Source organism: Entelurus aequoreus, linkage group LG06 (assembly GCF_033978785.1).
Source record: "Entelurus aequoreus isolate RoL-2023_Sb linkage group LG06, RoL_Eaeq_v1.1, whole genome shotgun sequence".
Classification (NCBI taxonomy): domain Eukaryota; kingdom Metazoa; phylum Chordata; class Actinopteri; order Syngnathiformes; family Syngnathidae; genus Entelurus; species Entelurus aequoreus.
This window is the reverse complement of record NC_084736.1, coordinates 6,381,944-6,401,943: the sequence shown is the minus strand read 5'-3', so window position 1 is coordinate 6,401,943 and position 20,000 is coordinate 6,381,944. Positions and strand designations below refer to the sequence as shown.

At 38.8% G+C, this 20,000-nt stretch overlaps 1 protein-coding gene across 1 annotated transcript in view; it reads right to left on the bottom strand.

Moving 5' to 3' along the window:
* dnmt1 (DNA (cytosine-5-)-methyltransferase 1) overlaps window positions 1-20,000 on the bottom strand; it is a 61,430-nt gene that overhangs the window by 13,994 nt on the left and 27,436 nt on the right. Inside the window, exons 15-27 of the mRNA XM_062049907.1 lie at window positions 18,292-18,475; window positions 16,963-17,060; window positions 15,460-15,607; window positions 13,965-14,080; window positions 13,693-13,894; window positions 13,490-13,623; window positions 13,239-13,415; window positions 10,832-11,056; window positions 10,571-10,763; window positions 10,432-10,516; window positions 3,609-3,749; window positions 3,257-3,539; window positions 3,045-3,186 (exon numbers count right to left, since the gene is read on the bottom strand). Coding sequence (XP_061905891.1) covers window positions 3,045-3,186; window positions 3,257-3,539; window positions 3,609-3,749; window positions 10,432-10,516; window positions 10,571-10,763; window positions 10,832-11,056; window positions 13,239-13,415; window positions 13,490-13,623; window positions 13,693-13,894; window positions 13,965-14,080; window positions 15,460-15,607; window positions 16,963-17,060; window positions 18,292-18,475 — 2,128 coding nt within the window. The remainder of the gene's footprint in view (window positions 1-3,044; window positions 3,187-3,256; window positions 3,540-3,608; window positions 3,750-10,431; window positions 10,517-10,570; window positions 10,764-10,831; window positions 11,057-13,238; window positions 13,416-13,489; window positions 13,624-13,692; window positions 13,895-13,964; window positions 14,081-15,459; window positions 15,608-16,962; window positions 17,061-18,291; window positions 18,476-20,000) is intronic.

The following is a 20,000-nucleotide window of genomic DNA, read 5'->3' as shown; positions in this document are numbered from 1 at the left end:
ATAGTGTGAGAGTCCAGTCCATAGTGGATCTAACATAATAGTGAGAGTCCAGTCCATAGCGGATCTAACATAATAGTAAGAGTCCAGTCCATAGTGGATCTAACATAATAGTGAGAGTCCAGTCCATAGTGGATCTAACAGTGTGAGAGTCCAGTCCATAGTGGATCTAACATAATAGTGTGAGAGTCCAGTCCATAGTGGATCTAACATAATAGTGAGAGTCCAGTCCATAGTGGATCTAACATAATAGTGAGAGTCCAGTCCATAGTGGATCTAACATAATAGTGAGAGAGTCCAGTCCATAGTGGATCTAACATAATAGTGAGAGTCCAGTCCATAGTGGAGCTAACATAATAGTGAGAGTCCAGTCCATAGTGGATCTAACATAATAGTGTGAGAGTCCAGTCCATAGTGGAGCTAACATAATAGTGTGAGCATACATGACCTTCACAGTACAAACAAGTCCAATAAAGGACTAATAATTTCCATCCAATGTTCATTAAAACAACAACCTCCTGGCAACCACTGTCCTCTTGGGGGCGACAGAGTCGTATATACATGACAACAACCTAATGTAAGGGCTAATGTAAGATCATTTTTAAGGAAACTTATTTTATTTTTTTCCATTTTATAAATTAGCCTATTGAGTCAGAATGCAAAGAAATATGATGAACATTTCCAAGCACTTCACCCAAAAAATCCAAGCCTTTTTCAAGCCTTGAAAACAACATTAAAATCCAAGCATTTTTCAAACCTTGAAAACACAACATTAAAATCCAAGCATTTTTCAAACCTTGAAAACACAACATTAAAATCCAAGCATTTTTCAAACCTTGAAAACACATTAAAATCCAAGCATTTTTCAAACCTTGAAAACACAACATTAAAATCCAAGCATTTTTCAAACTTTGAAAACACATTAAAATCCTAGCATTTTTCAAGCCTTGAAAACATTAAAATCCTAGCATTTTTCAAACCTTGAAAACATTAAAATCCTAGCATTTTTCAAACCTTGAAAATAACATTAAAATCCAAGCATTTTTCAAGCTTTGAAAACACATTAAAATCCTAGCATTTTTCAAACCTTGAAAACACAACATTAAAATCCTAGCATTTTTCAAACCTTGAAAACATTAAAATCCTAGCATTTTTCAAACCTTGAAAACATTAAAATCCTAGCATTTTTCAAGCCTTGAAAACACATTAAAATCCAAGCATTTTCCAAACCTTGAAAACACAACATTAAAATCCTAGCATTTTTCAAACCTTGAAAACATTAAAATCCTAGCATTTTTCAAACCTTGAAAACACAACATTAAAATCCTAGCATTTTTCAAGCCTTGAAAACATTAAAATCCTAGCATTTTTCAAACCTTGAAAACACAACATTAAAATCCAAGCATTTTCCAAACCTTGAAAACACAACATTAAAATCCTAGCATTTTTCAAGCCTTGAAAACATTAAAATCCTAGCATTTTTCAAACCTTGAAAACATTAAAATCCAAGCATTTTTCAAGCCTTAAAAACATTAAAATCCAATAATTTTTCAAGCCTTGAAAACACATTAAAATCCAAGCATTTTTCAAGCCTTGAAAACACATTAAAATCCTAGCATTTTTCAAACCTTGAAAACAACATTAAAATCCAAGCATTTTCCAAACCTTGAAAACATTAAAATCCAAGCATTTTCCAAACCTTGAAAACATTAAAATCCTAGCATTTTTCAAACCTTGAAACCACATTAAAATCCTAGCATTTTTCAAACCTTGAAAACATTAAAATCCAAGCATTTTTCAAACCTTGAAAACACAACACTAAAATCCTAGCATTTTTCAAACCTTGAAAACATTAAAATCCTAGCATTTTTCAAACCCTGAAAACATTAAAATCCTAGCATTTTTCAAACCTTGAAAACAACATTAAAATCCTAGCATTTTCCAAACATGAAAACACAACATTAAAATCATAGCATTTTTCAAACCTTGAAAACATTAAAATCCTAGCATTTTTCAAACCTTGAAAACACATTAAAATCCTAGCATTTTTCAAACCTTGAAAACATTAAAATCCTAGCATTTCCCAAACTTGAAAACACAACATTAAAATCATAGCATTTTTCAAACCTTGAAAACATTAAAATCCTAGCATTTTCAATCCTTGAAAACAACATTAAAATCCAAGCATTTTTCAAGCCTTGAAAACACTAAAATCCTAGCATTTTTCAAACCTTGAAAACATTAAAATCCTAGCATTTTTCAAACCTTGAAAACAACATTAAAATCCTAGCATTTTCCAAACTTGAAAACACAACATTAAAATCCTAGCATTTTTCAAACCTTGAAAACATTAAAATCCTAGCATTTTTCAAACCTTGAAAACATTAAAATCTAAGCATTTTTCAAGCCTTGAAAACAACATTAAAATCTAAGCATTTTCCAAACCTTGAAAACATTAAAATCCAAGCATTTTTCAAGCCTTGAAAACACATTAAAATCCAAGCATTTTCCAAACCTTGAAAACATTAAAATCCTAGCATTTTTCAAACCTTGAAAACATTAAAATCCAAGCATTTTCCAAACCTTGAAAACACATTAAAAGCCAAGCATTTTCCAAACCTTGAAAACAACAATAAAATCCTAGCATTTTTCAAACTTTGAAAACATTAAAATCCTAGCATTTTTCAAACCTTGAAAACCACATTAAAATCCTAGCATTTTTCAAACCTTGAAAACACAACATTAAAATCCTAGCATTTTTCAAACCTTGACAACATTAAAATCCTAGCATTTTTTAAACCTTGAAAACAACATTAAAATCCTAGCATTTTTCAATCCTTGAAAACATTAAAATCCAAGCATTTTTCAAGCCTTGAAAACATTAAAATCCTAGCATTTTAAAAAACTTGAAAACATTAAAATCCAAGCATTTTCAAGGTTTTTAGGCACCCTTACCAACCCTGTGTAAAGTAGGCGAGTGGAAAAGTTGCACGGAAAAGCAAACTCCTAAAAACGACAAGAAATGAATGAAAAGTGAAAGTAATAACCTGCAGGACTCCGAAGGTGCACTGGTAGCCCATCCTAACAAGACAGCGCAGGGTCAATTTGAGAACCATTGAACTTTTGAAGGACACAAAGTTCCTCACGTTCTCCAGCAGAAAGAACTTTGGCCTGTAATAGTCACAGTAACTGCAACACAAGGAGAAGCACGTTAACAACCCAGAGACAAGGTGTGGCGTTGAAGTGGACGGTCCCTCACCTGAGGTAGGAGACCACCAGAGAGTTCTTGAACTTGGAGTAGGTGCGGGAGTTGAAGCGGTTCATGCCACTGAACCCTTGGCAGGGCGGTCCTCCGCACAGCATTTCCACGTCGCCTTTCTGCGGCAGCTTCTGGCCCAGAGAGTTGGTCTTCTCGCCCGACATGACCAGCTTGAGCAGGACGTTGCAGTCCTCTGTGAAGACCGTGGTGCCGGGGTTGTTGAGCCTGAACGCCTGCGCCGCCGGCTCCCACATCTCGATGGCCCACTCCGTGTCGCAAACACCTTTCACGGGCAAAGGGACGTGTGCGGCAACTCGCCAGGGTCAAAAAACGTCACGTGTGGGGGTTTTACCAGCCTGGTGGAAGCCTTCGGAGAGTCCTCCACAGCCCGAGAAGACGTCCAGCGTGCGGTACTTTGGGACTTTGGCCGTCTGAGGCTCAGTGGGGTGCTCGGACGTTTCCTGAGCGGCTGCGGACTTCCCCTTGCCTTTACCTGCGAACCACCAGGGGTCACTGTTAGAATAATTATGTATATTTTATCACACAACTTTTATGCTTAAGGGCCGTTGCTATAATTATTGTCAATTGTGCGGAAGTGGTGTTTTTCTTTGTCTGAGCAAAGCTGGCAATCCAAAGGATTGTCTGGTATCAGTGTTTGTGTCCAGGAACGGCCCGCTGACTGCCATGGCCGAACACCGCCGTGACGCAGACAGAGCAGAGACAAGGCGATATCACCAGCGTCAACACATTTGCATAATCATATATTGTAGTGGTCCCCAACCACCGGGCCGCGGCCCGGACCGATTGGTACCGGGCCGCACAAGAATTAAAAAAATAAATTAAAAAAATAATTATGAAATCAACATAAAAAACACAATATATACATTCTATATCAATATAGATCAATACAGCCTGCAGGTATACAGTCCGTAAGCACACATGATTGTATTTATTTATGTAAAAAAAAAAAAAAAAAAAAAAAAAAATTAAAAAAACAATTTTTTTTTTTTTTTTAAATACACCCCGACCACCGGTCCGTGGGACAAATTTTCAAGCGTTGACCGGTCCGCAGCTACAAAAAGGTTGAGGACCACTGATATATTGTGTCTAACTGGAGTTGTGGAGATTACCACCTTGACTCAGCGACAGCTTCAGTGATGTAAACAGGGACCTCCCAAATAAATAGAGGAAGAACGCGGGCTGGACTTAGTTTGGATCCGTAACTAGAGTACAGCCCAAATAACGTGCAGTGTTTCCCATAAAGTGCCAAGATACCTGTGGCGGTGGGGGCGTGGTCACCATGACATCGAGTACTTTGCATAATTTACTACAATGATCTAAAAAGGCTAACAAAATGTATACTTACTAATTAATAATAACAGTTTTGTTTTAAACGTCCATCCATCCATCCATTTTACAATATAATTACAACACTTTATGTACATATGTGTATACAGATTTGAACAATAAGTTATTCACTGAAATATATTTATTAATTGTGGTTCTTACAAAAAATAATATCTTATAAAATATAAAAGCTAAAATGTCTCAAAGCTCTGCCCCTTTAATTAGTGCATACTAAATAATTTAACTTTAGCCTACTACTACAACCATATAATTTACCAGCAACATAAAGTGAAACAGAGGCAGAGGTGTCCTGCCACAGTCAGTAACAAATAAACAGAAAACAGTAGTGGTGGTAGATAGACACAGAGCTTCATCAAACATCTGATCCACTGAACAAAGAGCTCCAAAAATGTTGAACTTTAGACTGCCATCAGTTTTACTCCCTACACTTAACCATGTGTTTCCTACTGCCTGCAGACTTTGCACCCTTTGTTATATACACATGTTGTGTTTCTAATAGAAATACATTTAATAAAGTCAAATACAAATAAGGCAACAGGAGAAGTATCCTACACTTCTCTTTTGTAAAGTAAATCTGAACAGCCGATATGGGCATCTACATCAACTATATGATTTGCCTGAGAAGCTGGACAGGACAAAAAAATAAAATAAAATTAAAAAAAATAAAATAAAAAAATTTATTTTTGTTTTTTAATTTGTGGCGGACGTAATTCTTTCGTGGCGGGCCGCCACAAATAAATGAATGTGTGGGAAACCCTGACGCGTCTCCTCAATTGAGCAAAATTTTACTCTGTCTCTGCATGATTCCTTGCTTCTCGTCTGTTTTAATAGATGTCATCAGTGTTTGAACCTGACAGTCACACTCACAAGGACTTTTACTTTGCATTTCTCACATTTTATTTCCATTGGTAAGATTTTTCTCTAATTTTGCAATGTGCATGTTCAATAAAAACATTTTTTAAATTTTTTAATGTACTGTAAATTTCTGACTACCGTATTTTCCGCACCATAAGCCGCACCTAAAAACCACAAATTTTCTCAAAAGCAGACAGTGCGGCTAATAACCCGGAGCGCCTTATATATGGATTAATATTAACATTTATTTTCATAAAGTTTAGGTCTCGCAACTACGGTAAACAGCCGCCATCTTTTTTCCCCGTAGAAGAGGAAGCGCTTCTTCTTCTACGGTAAGCAACCGCCCCCATAGAAGAGGAAGCACTTCTTCTTCTACTGTAAGCAACCGCCAAGGTGAGCACCCGCCCCCGTAGAAGAAGAAGCGCGCGGATATTACGTTTCATTTCATTTGTGTGTTTCTGTAAAGACCACAAAATGTCTCCTACTAAGAGACACGCGTACAAGGTTCCACTGACTTTTGATATTCCTGTGGATACAACGGGAGCACGTACGGTGAATATCCGTTAGCTTGCCATGCTAACGGCCAGAAACTTCCACCCACGGTGATATTCAAAAGGAAGACCTTGCCAAAAGAGAACTTTCCAGCCGGCGTCATCATAAAAGCTAACTCGAAGGGATGGATGGATGAAGAAAAGATGAGCGAAGAGACCGAGTGACTTTTTTCACGCAGCTCCGTCCCTGTTGATCTACGACTGCATGCGCGTCCACATCACAGATGGTGTCAAAAAACAAGTGAAGCACACCGAAGAAGAAGAATTCGAGGGATTTGTGGATGAGTAATAACTTCAGAAAGTGAGCTTTAAATGTTTATTTTGTGTGTCGTGTTACACTAACGTTCGAGCAACGTTGAGTTATTGATGTTGCTATTGCTCTGCACTATTTTGAGTGTTACTATTTTTGTGATTGCACATTTGCACATTACATTTTGGGAGTGAACAGAGTTGTTAGAACGCTGGTTTGTAATATATTATTAAAGTTTGACTGACCTATCTGACTGTTTTGTTGACATTCCCTTTAGCGTAGCGTAGGTGCGGCTAATAGCACGGGGCGGCTAATAGGTAAACAAAGTTTTGAAATATGCCGTTCATTGAACGTGCGGCTTACAACACGGGGCGGCTTATGGTGCGGAAAATACGGTACTGTAAATTCGGGACTACTTTTTCCTACACTTTGAACCCTGCGGCTTCGAAGACGGTGCGGCAGATTAATGGATTTTTTTCCCCGACCAGAATAAAAATAGTAAAAACAAAACAAAAACTAATACACTGTAAGTAGGGCTGGGCGATATGGCCTTTAATTAATATCTCAATATTTTTAGGCCATGTCACGATACACCATATATATCTCGATATTTTGCCTTAGCCTTGAATGAACACTTGATGCGTATCCTATTACATTTGAACAGAAGTGTAGATAGAACATAATGAAAGACAAGGTAAGCAGATATTAACAGTAAATGAACAAGTAGATTAATAATTCATTTTCTACCACTTGTCCTTCATAATGTGGACAAAATAATAAGTAGATAAATGACACAATATGTTACTGCATATGTCAGCAGACTAATTAGGAATCTTTGTTTGTTTACTTACTACTAAATGACAAGTTGTCTAGTATGTACACTATTTTATTTAAGGACTAAATTGCAATAATAAACATATGTTTAATGTACCCTAAGATTTTTGTTAAAATAAAGCCATTTTTTTGAGGTCTCCTTTATTTACAAAAGTACCGAAAAGTACCAAATATTGGTATCGTTACAACACTAGTTTGTACTAACTAAACCGTCCCCTCTGTGAAGTCTGGAGGAGTGTTTTCATGCATATTTCGTAAGGTAATGACGCTTGCGTCGTTAGCGTTAGCTGACATACTAATATGTTTGGAAGTGTCTGTGTTAGTATTAACTTACAATGGCATTCATTTTGTATCGTTTCAGTTTCACAAATTCCTCAGTAAACCTACCAAGACGTCCCCGTGGAGTTATTTAGTCAGTTTAGCCGATTGGAGAGCTAGCTTGAGTTAATGAAGATCACCGTTTTGTTTGATCCGCCGTTTTACTGCCGTGTTCCAGACACCGTTTGAAAACAATTAAAAAAGGTATGTAAACATTTACAGAATCTGTCTGTGTAAAAACTCACTTTGCAACGTATATACCGTAATTTCCGGACTATAAGCCGCTACTTTCCCCCCTCGTTCTGGTCCCTGCGGCTTATACAAGGGCGCGGCTTATTTACGGCCTGTTCTTCTCCGACACCGACGAAGAGGATTTCGGTGGTTTTAGTACGCAGGAGGAAGACGATGACACAATGATTAAAGACTGACTTTTCATATACCGGTAGGCTGGTTATTTTGATAACGTACAGGCGAGCACTTTGTATTACTTTGCACCGTTGTATTATTTGTACTCTGCACGAATGCTGTTCGCCATGTCAAAGATGTGAAAGTTAGATTGAATGATTGAAAGATTTATTGTTAATAAATGGGACGCTTTGCGTTCCCAAACAGTCATCTCTGTCCCGACAATCCCCTCCGTGGTAGCAGGAACCCCTATATACTACGCTAATTACACATCAAAACCCTGCGGCTTATAGTCGGGTGCGGCTTATGTATGGAGCAATCTGTATTTTCCCCTAAATTTAGCTGGTGCGGCTTATAGTCCGGAAATGACGGTACTTTATTTCTCACATTTTATTTCCATTGGTAAGATTTTTCTCTAATTTTGCAATGTGCATGTTCAATATTAACATTTTTTTTTTTTTTAATGTACTGTAAATTTCGGACTACTTTTTTCTACACTTTGAACCCTGCGGCTTCTAAGACGGTGCGGCAGATTTATGGATTTTTCTTACGACTATAATACAAATTGTAAAAAAACAAACAAAAACTAAACAAGCAAATACACTGAAATTAGGGCTGGGCGATACGGCCTTTTATTAAAATCTCAATATTTTTAGGCCATGCCACGATATATATCTCCATATTTTGCCTTAGCCTTGAATGAACACTTGGTGCATATAATCACAGCAGTATGATGACTCTATGTGTCTACATTAAAACATTCTTCTTCATACTGCATTAATTTATGCTACTTTTAAACTTTCATGCAGAGAGGGAAATCACAACCAAGCCAATTTACCATAACTGTATTTATCGACGTAATCACAGTGGTATCGACTCGATACGCTCTTGTACTTGGTATCATTACAGTGGATGTCAGGTGTAGGCATTTGTTTAGATTCAGAAACGGCATCATTAGCGGTGACGCCGGTGAGCTACGGTGTGTAGTGCAGCATGTTTAGCGATTCCTCGTCCTCCAGTGATACTAATACAAGTTGTTAGCCGCTAGCTAGCTAGCTAGCCATGTCTTAAAGCACCTCTTCCTGAGGGCGTTTCAGTGTTATAACTTCACAATACTTCATAATATAAAATAAACACAGAAAATCATGTTATTTAAAAACATTTAGAAAATTATTTTTCCCTTATGTCATTTTCATATCCATTAAAGGCCTACTGAAAGCCACTACTACCGACCACGCAGTCTGATGAAATCTTAACATTGCAACACATGCCAATACGGCCGGGTTAACTTATAAAGTGACATTTTAAAATTCCCGGGAAATATCCGGCTGAAACGTCGCGGTATGATGACGTATGCGCGTGACGAAGTCCGAGTAACGGAAGTTATGGTACCCCGTAGAATCCTATACAAAAAGCTCTGTTTTCATTTCATAATTCCACAGTATTCTGGACATCTTTTGCAAATTTTTTAATGAACAATGAAGGCTGCAAAGAAGACAGTTGTAGGTGGGATCAGTGTATTAGCAGCGGACTACAGCAACACAACCAGGAGGACTTTGTTGGAGCGCTAGCCGCCGACTTCACCTTGACTTCCTACGTCTCCGGGCCGCCAAACGCATCGGGTGAAGTCCTTCGTCCTTCTGCCGATTGCTGGAACGCAGGTGAGCACGGGTGTTGATGAGCAAATGAGGGCTGGCTGGCGTAGGTGGAGAGCTAATGTTTTTAGCATAGCTCTGTGCAGTCTGGTTGCTAAGTTAGCTTCAATGGCGTCGTTAGCACAGCATTGTTAACCTTCGCCAGCCTGGAAAGCATTAACCGTGTATTTACATGTCCACGGTTTAATAGTATTGTTGATTTTCTATCTATACTTCCCGTCAGGGGTTTATTTCTTTTGTTTCTATATGCAGTTAAAGCGCGATGCTATCACGTTAGCTCGTAGCTAAAGCATTTCGCCGATGTATTGTCGTGGAGATAAAAGGCACTGAATGTCCATTTCGCGTTCTCGACTCTCATTTTCAAGAGGATATAGTATCCCAGGTGGTTTAAAATACAAATCTGTGATCCACAATAGAAAAAGGAGAAAGTGTGGAATCCAATGAGCCAGCTTGTACCTAAGTTACGGTCAGAGCGAAAAAAGATACGTCCATCACTGCCTCTCAAGTCCTTCACTGTAACGTTCCTCATCTACGAATCTTTCATCCTCGCTCAAATTAATGGGGTAATCATCACTTTCTCGGTCCGAATCTCTCTCGCTCCATTGTAAACAATGGGGAATTGTGAGGAATACTAGCTCCTGTGACGTCACGCTACTTCCGGTACAGGCAAGGCTTTTTTTTTTTCATCAGCGAGCAAAAGTTGCGAACTTTATCGTCGATTTTCTCTACTAAATCCTTTCAGCAAAAATATGGCAATATCGCGAAATGATCAAGTATGACACATAGAATGGATCTGCTATTCCCGTTTAAATAAAAAAAAATCATTTCAGTAGGCCTTTAAAATAAAGTTGTTTTTTTTGCAAAGAAGTTCAAGCCCTGCCAATTAAGTTGTGTTACTGTGGCTGGTAAACAGCGGCTTTTTTGTGTGTTTCTACTCACCTTTCCCTTTGCCCTTTCCTTTGCGCATCGCTGAGCGAGCGTGGTTGGGAGGATCCTCGAAGCTTTTAGATTTGGCGTTATAAGCCTGTAAAAGCAACAGTTATTTCCAGGCTGAAAAGGTGTCGAGTGTGCGACGTACCTCCAAGAAATAAAAGCGGTCAGGTCCTCCGCTAGAATACTCTTGGACCGTCTGGTTGAGGTCTTCGCCGTATTCCACCCGACATTGTCCGAGCACCTCCGCCATGCTGACAGTGACCTCCTCGTCACTCCAGTAGAGCTGATTGATGTCCGTGTGGTAGCTGGCCTTCACTCCCTTGTGCGTGTTCTCAGGCCTGATAGAAGACTCGGAAGCGTTTAGATGGTAATTAAAAAAAAAATACAAAAAAAGTCAACTTGTTACCTGTAAAACTTGTGCAGTCGCAGTTTGACCTCCGACGCGTCCGCTTTGCCGTTGCTACGTCGGTGGCAGAAGATCTCCTTGATGCGCCCGATGCGGAACGGGTCTGGGGCGTTCAGGTTGGAGCCCTTGATGTAGTCTGAGGACTTTCTGTAGTACTCCGGATACAAATCCTCGTCCACGTCCTCTTTTCTGTGGGAGCGCTTGACCGGACTGGTTGCTTTCACACTGACACACAAACACACACACACACACACACACACATTAATACGGACTTGAGCTTGTCATGTCTTGAAGCAAATTGAGGAATAATAGATTTTACCAGCAGAGGTCGCAATTGAGTCAGACACTAGTTATGTGAGTAATGCATAAAAGTAGGGATGTCCGATAATGGCTTTTTGCCGATATCCGATATGCCGATATTGTCCAACTCTTTAATTACCGATACCGATATCAACCGATATCAACCGATATATACAGTCGTGGAATCAACACATTATTATGCCTAATTTGGACAACCAGGTATGGTGAAGATAAGGCACTTTTTAAAAAAATGAATCAAATAAAATAAGATAAATAAATTAAAAACATTTTCTTGAATAAAAAAGAAAGTAAAACAATATAAAAACAGTTACATAGAAACTAGTAATTAATGAAAATTTGTAAAATTAACTGTTAAAGGTTAGTACTATTAGTGAAGCAGCAGCACACACAATCATGTGTGCTTACGGACTGTATCCCTTGCAGACTGTATTGATATATATTGATATATAATGTAGGAACCAGAATATTAATAACAGAAAGAAACAACCCTTTTGTGTGAATGAGTGTGAATGGGGGGAGGGAGGTTTTTTGGGTTGGTGCACTAATTGTAAGTGTATCTTGTGTTTTTTATGTGGATTTAATAAAAAAAACAAAAAAAAAAAAACGATACCGATAATAAAAAAAAACGATACCGATAATTTCCGATATTACATTTTAACGCAGTTATCGGCCGATAATATCGGCAGACCGATATTATTGGACATCTCTACATAAAAGGGAAATAAAAATGTACACACACACACACACACACACACACACACACACACACACACACACACACACACACACACACACACACACACACACACACACACACACACACACACACACACACACACACACACACACACACACACACACACACACACACACACACACACACACACACACACACACACACACACACACACACACACACACACACACACACACACACACACACACACACACACACACACACACATTCATGGCGGCCCGCCACGAAAGAATTACGTCCGCCACAAATAAAAAAACTACTCCTGTCCAGCTTCTCAGGCAAATCATATAGTTGATGTAGATGCCCATATCGGCTGTTCAGATTTACTTTACAAAAGAGAAGTGTAGGATACTTCTCTTGTTGCCTTATTTGTATTTGACCACTACTGTTTTCTGTTTATTTGTTACTGACGGTGGCAGGACACCTCTGCCTCTGTTTCACTTTATGTTGCTGGTAAATAATATGGTTGTAGTAGTAGGCTAAAGTTAAATTATTTAGTATGCACTAATTAAAGGGGCAGAGCTTTAAGAGACATTTTAGCTTTTATAAGATGTATTTTTTGTAAGAACCACAATTAATAAATATATTTCAGTGAATAACTTATTGTTCAAATCTGTATATAAATATGTACATAAAGTGTTGTAATTACATTGTAAAATGGATGGACGTTTAAAACAAAACTGTTATTATTAATTAGTAAGTATACATTTTTTGAGCCTTTTTAGAGAAAATCATATTGTAGTAAATTATGCAAATGACTCGATGATGTCATGGTGACCACGCCCATAGCCACACCCCCACGGGTATCTTGGCAGTTTACGGGAAACACTGTAATATATATATACATATGTGTGTGTATGTATATATATATATATATATATATATATATATATATATATATATATATATATACACACACATACATACACACACACACATATATGTATACACACAAAGACACACACACGCCAAAAGTTTGGACACACCTTCTCCTCATTCAATGCGTTTTCTTTATTTCCATGACTATTTACATTGTAGATTGTCACATCAAAACTATGAATGAACACATGTGGAGTTATGTACTTAACAAAAAAAAGGTGAAATAACTGAAAACATGTTTTATATTCTAGTTTCTTCAAAATAGCCACCGTTTGCTCTGATTACTTTTTCGCACACTCTTGGCATTCTCTCCATGATATATATATATATATATATATATATATATATATATATATATATATATATATATATATATATATATATATATATATATATATATATAAAAATTTAAAAAAAGGTATGAAAACGTTTCCTAAAGACGACGCTCACCTGAAGTTGAACGCCTCGGGGGGCATGTAGACGCCGTCGCCCACCCGGAACTGTTCTCCTTTAAAGCAGGCCAAAGCGTAGAACACCTTGGAGTCGTGCTCGTCATCCAGAGGCTCAAAGGCACGAGGCGTCGCTCGCTCCTCGCGATCTTTAATCCTCACACAGCTGCTGCAGAAGCTGCAATTAAAAACCATTAAAAATTTAAAAAACAGGTATTAGAAGAGCGGCGACACATTTCACACGCCACCCACCTGAACTTGCAGTCCTCCGACGGCGTGGTCTCGGGCGGCGTCTCGAAGCGGGCGATGTCCGTGTCGTACCAGAACTGGTAGAAAAAACTCTTCCCGTCGTCTTCGATCACCTTGACGTCCATGTCCACGCCGCCCTGACGCACGGCAGCAAAAAAAAGGTGAGCGGGAGAATCGCAAACGGAGGACGTTCGTGGCCAACTCACCTCCATGAACCAGTTGTTGGATGGCGCCTTGTACATCACGTTGACTTTGCCCTGCACGTAGCTGAGGGACATGTCCTCGCACTCGTCCACCACCACCAGCTCCAGGGGGTCCGAGGACTCGCCCAGCACGGTTTGAGTGCCGCGGTTGAACCAGTGGGCGTGGAACATCTGGCCGTTGTTGTCCTCCCACAGCGCCGTGATCCTGGTGGACACACGCACGTCCTGAACGCACCGGGGAGGATGGAAGTTTTTGACGCGCTTGAGCACTTTACCTTGCCAGGTACAAAGGCGAGGACGCGTCCTCTGAAGACACGGAGACACAGTCTCCAAGTTCCAGCTCTTCGTCGTTCACACACACCTTCTTGTAGAACTGCTTCTTGCCCTCACACTGAAACGTCAGGAGATACATCATGGTCGTCATTATTACAGATGTCCGATAATATCGGACTGTCGATATTATCGGCCGATAAATGCTTTAAAATTTAATATCGGATATATAAAATGGAGAAAATAACTGCCTTTATTAATTATAAATTAGAGAAATTTACTTCATACTGGGAAAATTGGGTCAACTAAGTCACGCCCCATAAACCTGACTTAAATTTTTCGAATTAGCGTATATATATATATATATATATATATATATATATATATATATATATATATATATATATATATATATATATATATATATATATATATGGGGTGGTATGGATGGGATATAAACAAAAATATTTTGACATTTAGGACAGACAATAGATACATGATTTATGTGAATATTATGTAATGGATTGGAAGGTCTGATGCTAGATGTAAAATATAAAAAAAAAAAAAAAAAAAAAAAAAAAAAATATGTAATATCGGAAATAATCGGTATCAGTTTCAAAAAGTAAAATGTATGACTTTTTAAAACGCCGCTGTGTACACGGACGTAGGGAGAAGTACAGAGCGCCAATAAACCTTAAAAGGCACTGCCTTTGCGTGCCGGCCCAGTCACATAATATCTACGGCTTTTCACACACACTAGTGAATGCAAGACATACTTGGTCAACAGCCATACAGGTCACACTGAGGGTGGCCGTATAAACAACTTAAACACTGTTACAAATATGCGTCACACTGTGAACTCACACCAAATAAGAATGACAAACACATTTTGGGAGAAGATCTGCACCGTAACAGAACAAATACTCAGAACCCCTTGCAGCACTAACTCTTCCGGGACGCTATAATATACACCCCCTGCTCCCACCTCAACCTCACCCCCCCAACCCCGCCCACCTCATGCCCAAAATTCCAAGCTGCTGTTTTGAGGCATGTTAAAAAAAATAATGCACTTTGTGACTTCAATAATAAATATGGCAGTGCCATGTTGGCATTTTTTTTCCATAACTTGAGTTGATTTATTTTGGAAAACCTTGTTACATTGTTTAATGCATCCAGCGGGGCATCACAACAAAATTAGGCATAGTAATGTGTTAATTCCACGACTGTATAAATCGGTATCGGTTGATATCGGAATCGGTAATTAAGAGTGGGATGATATCGGATATCAGCAAAAAAGCCATTATCTGACATCTCTAATATTAAGTATGTGTCAATGAAAGGGCATTTTATGACTTTTCTTAATTTGATTACATGCTATAGTAGGACTTTATTGCATGATTTTTGTATCTCTTTAATTTAAGTAGCCAGGAACTGCAGATGGAAATGAGCTATTTAGATATAAATAAAGACTCAACTATACTAAAAAACAACAAGTAGTACCTTGACGGGCTCGCCGATCCACGTCAGCTTGCACTGAGTTTGCTTCTTCCGCTTCACCTGAGACGTCTTCTTGCTCTTCTCCACAGGCAGGTCTTCCTCCTCGATGTTCTCGTCGTCCTCAGCCTCCTTGACTGCCAGATTAGGACATCTTGAAAAACGGTAAACAAAAAATAAATAAGTAAAGAATGCCAAGCGGTGCCTCAAATGAAACAAACACAAAATGCATGTCTGTAGGGCAGTGTTTTTCAACCTTTTTTGAGCCAAGGCACATTTTTTTGCGTTTAAAAAATGCGGAGGCACACCACCAGCAGAAATGTATTAAAAACAAAACTCAGTTGACAGTAAAAAGTAATTGTCGCAATTGTTGGAAATGACTTTAAAACATAACCAAGCATGCATCACTATAGCTCTTGTCTCAAAGTAGGTGTACTGTCACATCACACCCTGACTTATTTGGACTTTTTTGCTGTTTTCCTGTGTGTAGTGTTTTAGTTCTTGTTTTGCGCTCCTATTTTGGTGGCTTTTTCTCTTTTTTTGGTATTTTCCTGTAGCAGTTTCATGTCTTCCTTTGAGCGATATTTCCCGCATCTACTTTGTTTTAGCAATCAAGAATATTTCAGTTGTTTTTATCCTCCTCTGTGGGGACATTGTTGATTGTCATGTCATGTTCGGATGTACTTTGTCTTTGCTCCATGGTAAGTCTTTGCTGTCGTCCAGCATTCTGTTCTTGTTTACTTTGTAGCTAGTTCAGTTTTAGTTTCGCTCTGCATAGCCTTCCCTAAGCTTCAATGCCTTTTCTTAGGGGCACTCACCTTCTGTTTATTTTTGGTTTAAGCATTAGACACCTTTTTACCTGCACACTGCCTCCCGCTGTTTCCGACATCTACAAAGCAATTAGCTACTGGCTGCCACCTACTGATATGGAAGAGTATTACACGGTTACTCTGCCGAGCTCTAGACACTCAACAACAACACATCATTTTGTAACTTATGATTGGCCTCACGCGGGCCGGACAGGGACGCACAAAGGGCCGGATGTGGCACGTGGGCCGCAGAATGCCCAGGTCTGGACTATAGGGTGTGTTGCCTAGTACGGTAGTACTCTTTGCCATTAAGCTGAATGCAGGCTTTTGTTGCGCCCTACAAAGTGCGTACGCTGCAAGTATTATACGTATTACCCACAAACCATTTGGAACGTGCATCAGAGTTGTTTTCATCACCAAATTTGGTGGTGTTTAAGTTGCCATGTAAAAATCACAAATGCTAATCAGAAGCACGTCTATGGCAAATCCAATGTAAATTAGCATCAAGGTAGCACGCCTTGAAAATGACAGCCAAGTGTTTTCTATCTTGCTTTGTTGGCATGGTAAACTGCAACGTCACCTCAAGGCACCCCGACTGAGTCTGCTACGGGTACTTGTTTGCCCGCCAAGTGTGGCCGGATGAAAAAGTACCCACAGAACACACTTTATAAGAAATTGTCAAGAAAAAATACAATCTCACCTTCTTTTCTTGCACGCCTGCTTGCTTTTGCCACTTCCTCCAAATTTGATCATGTCCTTGCAAGCGGTACACTTGCCGCAATCTGCAGACAGACAAACCTAAAAAGGACATAAAAATAAAAATACGATGTTAATTAGAAGAATTTGACACATACTAGGATGACTCCGGAGTGCATGACAAAGTGGAAAGGAAGATGTAGTACTCGCTGACCACATGGTCTTTTATGAACAAGTATATTGTACAACAAAACCAATGTTGCAATAGTGGAAATGAGCAAAAACCTCAATTAGCTTCAATAGCACTGATGAGTTAATTGTAAAGAGTAGAGTAAGTGTAACATTAGGGTTGGGTATCGTTTGAATTCGAACGATACCAATTCCGATTCCGATTCTTTGTTTCGATTCCGATTCCTTACGATTCTCGATTCCGATTCTTTTAAGAGGCAGGGTCCAAAAAAAGTTTAGGATATTTTAAATGAGCTAGCTAACCTACAGTCTTTCTGAATGAAATAGTCTGACATTCTCCATCAAATTTTAATTCAATTAACTTTTTATGAACTTTACTATAAATTCCTCACAGGGCTGTTTTCAACTAGAATATAAATATCAAATCTATGAACTTGAATATAAATATTATAAATTATTAGGGATGTCCGATAATGGCTTTTTGCCGATATCCGATATTGTCCAACTCTTTAATTACCGATACCGATATCGATATCAACCGATATATGCAGTCGTGGAATTAAAACATTATTATGCCTAATTTGGACAACCATGTATGGTGAAGAGAAGGTACTTTTTTAAAAAATAAATAAAATAAGAACTATATTAAAAACATTTTCTTGAATAAAAAAGAAAGTAAAACAATATAAAAACAGTTACATAGAAACTAGTAATTAATGAAAATGAGTAAAATTAACTGTTAAAGGTTAGTACTATTAGTGGACCAGCAGCACGCACAATCATGTGTGCTTACGGACTGTATCCCTTGCAGACTGTATTGATATATATTGATATATAATGTAGGAACCAGAATATTGATAACAGAAAGAAATGGGGGGAGGGAGGTTTTTTGGGTTGGTGCACTAATTGTAAGTGTATCTTGTGTTTTTTATGTTGATTTAATTTAAAAAAAACAACAACAAAAAACCAAAAAAAAAACGATACAGATAATAAAAAAAACGATACCGATAATTTCCGATATTACATTTTAACGCATTTATCGGCCGATAATATCGGCAGGCCGATATTATCGGACATCCCTAGTCTCCACCTTTATGAAAAAAAAAAAAGAAGAAGCTAAACATAAAAATAGTCAGCGACTCACCTCACAGACGCCGCACCGCTGGCGTTTGATGCCGCCGCTCTCCTTGTCGTCCTGCTCAATCTGCTCCGAGAAGAAGGCGTCGAAGATCTGGGAGACCAGCTTGGTCGTGGTGGCTTTGGTCGGACCCTTGCTGTCCTTCTCGATCTTGGTTGGATGGCGGATGGCCTGTCGCCGGGCAGCTCGCCTGCAGAAAAGTAAAGGCGTCATGTTCCGGAGTGTTTACACCCTACTCCCTCAAAAAAAAAAAAGTGGGTGTGGTCATGTGAAGCAATGCTGTGATAATGCAGCGGTTCATCCATGCAACAAACTGGACAAGCTGGACAATGAAGAGCAGCCTAGCAGACGTTGCCTTCATGTTAATGTCGACTTGATTCGTGGTAATTACGGGTGTCCCTGATACCAGCAAGAATGTATCAATGTTGGGACGCATCTAAAATCTCTGATACGAGCAGTCCTGCAGTTTGTTTACTTGTACAAAACTGGACCGCCAGTTAACATCTAAACGTCCTCCAATAAGCACGCAAGGTGCGCCTTTTATTCCATTTCAGTCAAGTCATTTACTAAATATTAACATGGTAGGCAATAGGCTAATAGGAGCTGGCAGCTACACCACGGCTAAGCACACAACAGCGAGACATACAGTACAGGCCAAGTGTTGACACCTTCTCAATCAATGTGTTTTCTTTATTTTCATGACTATTTACATTGTAGATTGTCACATCAAAACTATGAATGAAGTAGGGCTGCAACAACTAATCAATTAAATCGATTAAAATAGTTGCCGATTAATTTAGTCATCGATTCGTTGGATCAATGCTATGCGCAGTTTTTTAAAATTTTTATTTAAATAAACCTTTATTTATAAACTGCAACATTTACAAACAGCTGACAAACAATAATCAAAATAAGTATGGTGCCAGTATGCTGTTTTTTTTCCAATAAAATACTGGATAGGATAGAAATGTAGCTAGTCTCCTTTATCCGATTATTAATCGATTAATCGAAGTAATAATCGACAGATTAATCGATTATCAAATTAATTGTTAGTTGCAGCCCTAAAATGAACATGTGGAGTTATGTACTTAACAACAAAAAGGTGAAATAACTGAAAACATGAGATAGGCTGCAGCACCCCCGCGACCCCATAAGGGACAAGCAGTAGAAAATGGATGGATGAATGTTTTATAATGATAAATGGGTTATACTTGTATAGCGCTTTTCTACCGTCACACAATATTTCCACATTCAACCATTCACACACTGATGGCGGGAGCTGCCATGCAAGGCCCTAACCACCACCCATCAGGAGCAAGGGTGAGGTGTCTTGCTCAAGGACCCAACGGACGTGACTAGGATGGTAGAAGGTGGGGATTGAACCAGAAACCCTCAGGTTGCTGGCACAGCCACACAGTCCCCATATATACACACTACCGTTCAAAAGTTTGGGGTCACATTGAAATGTCCTTATTTTTGAAGGAAAAGCACTGTACTTTTCAATGAAGATAACTTTAAACTAGTCTTAACTTGAAAGAAATACACTCTATACATTGCTAATGTGGTAAATGACTATTCTAGCTGCAAATGTCTGCTTTTTGGTGCAATATCTACATAGGTGTATAGAGGCCCATTTCCAGCAACTATCACTCCAGTGTTCTAATGGTACAATGTGTTTGCTCATTGGCTCAGAAGGCTAATTGATGATTAGAAAA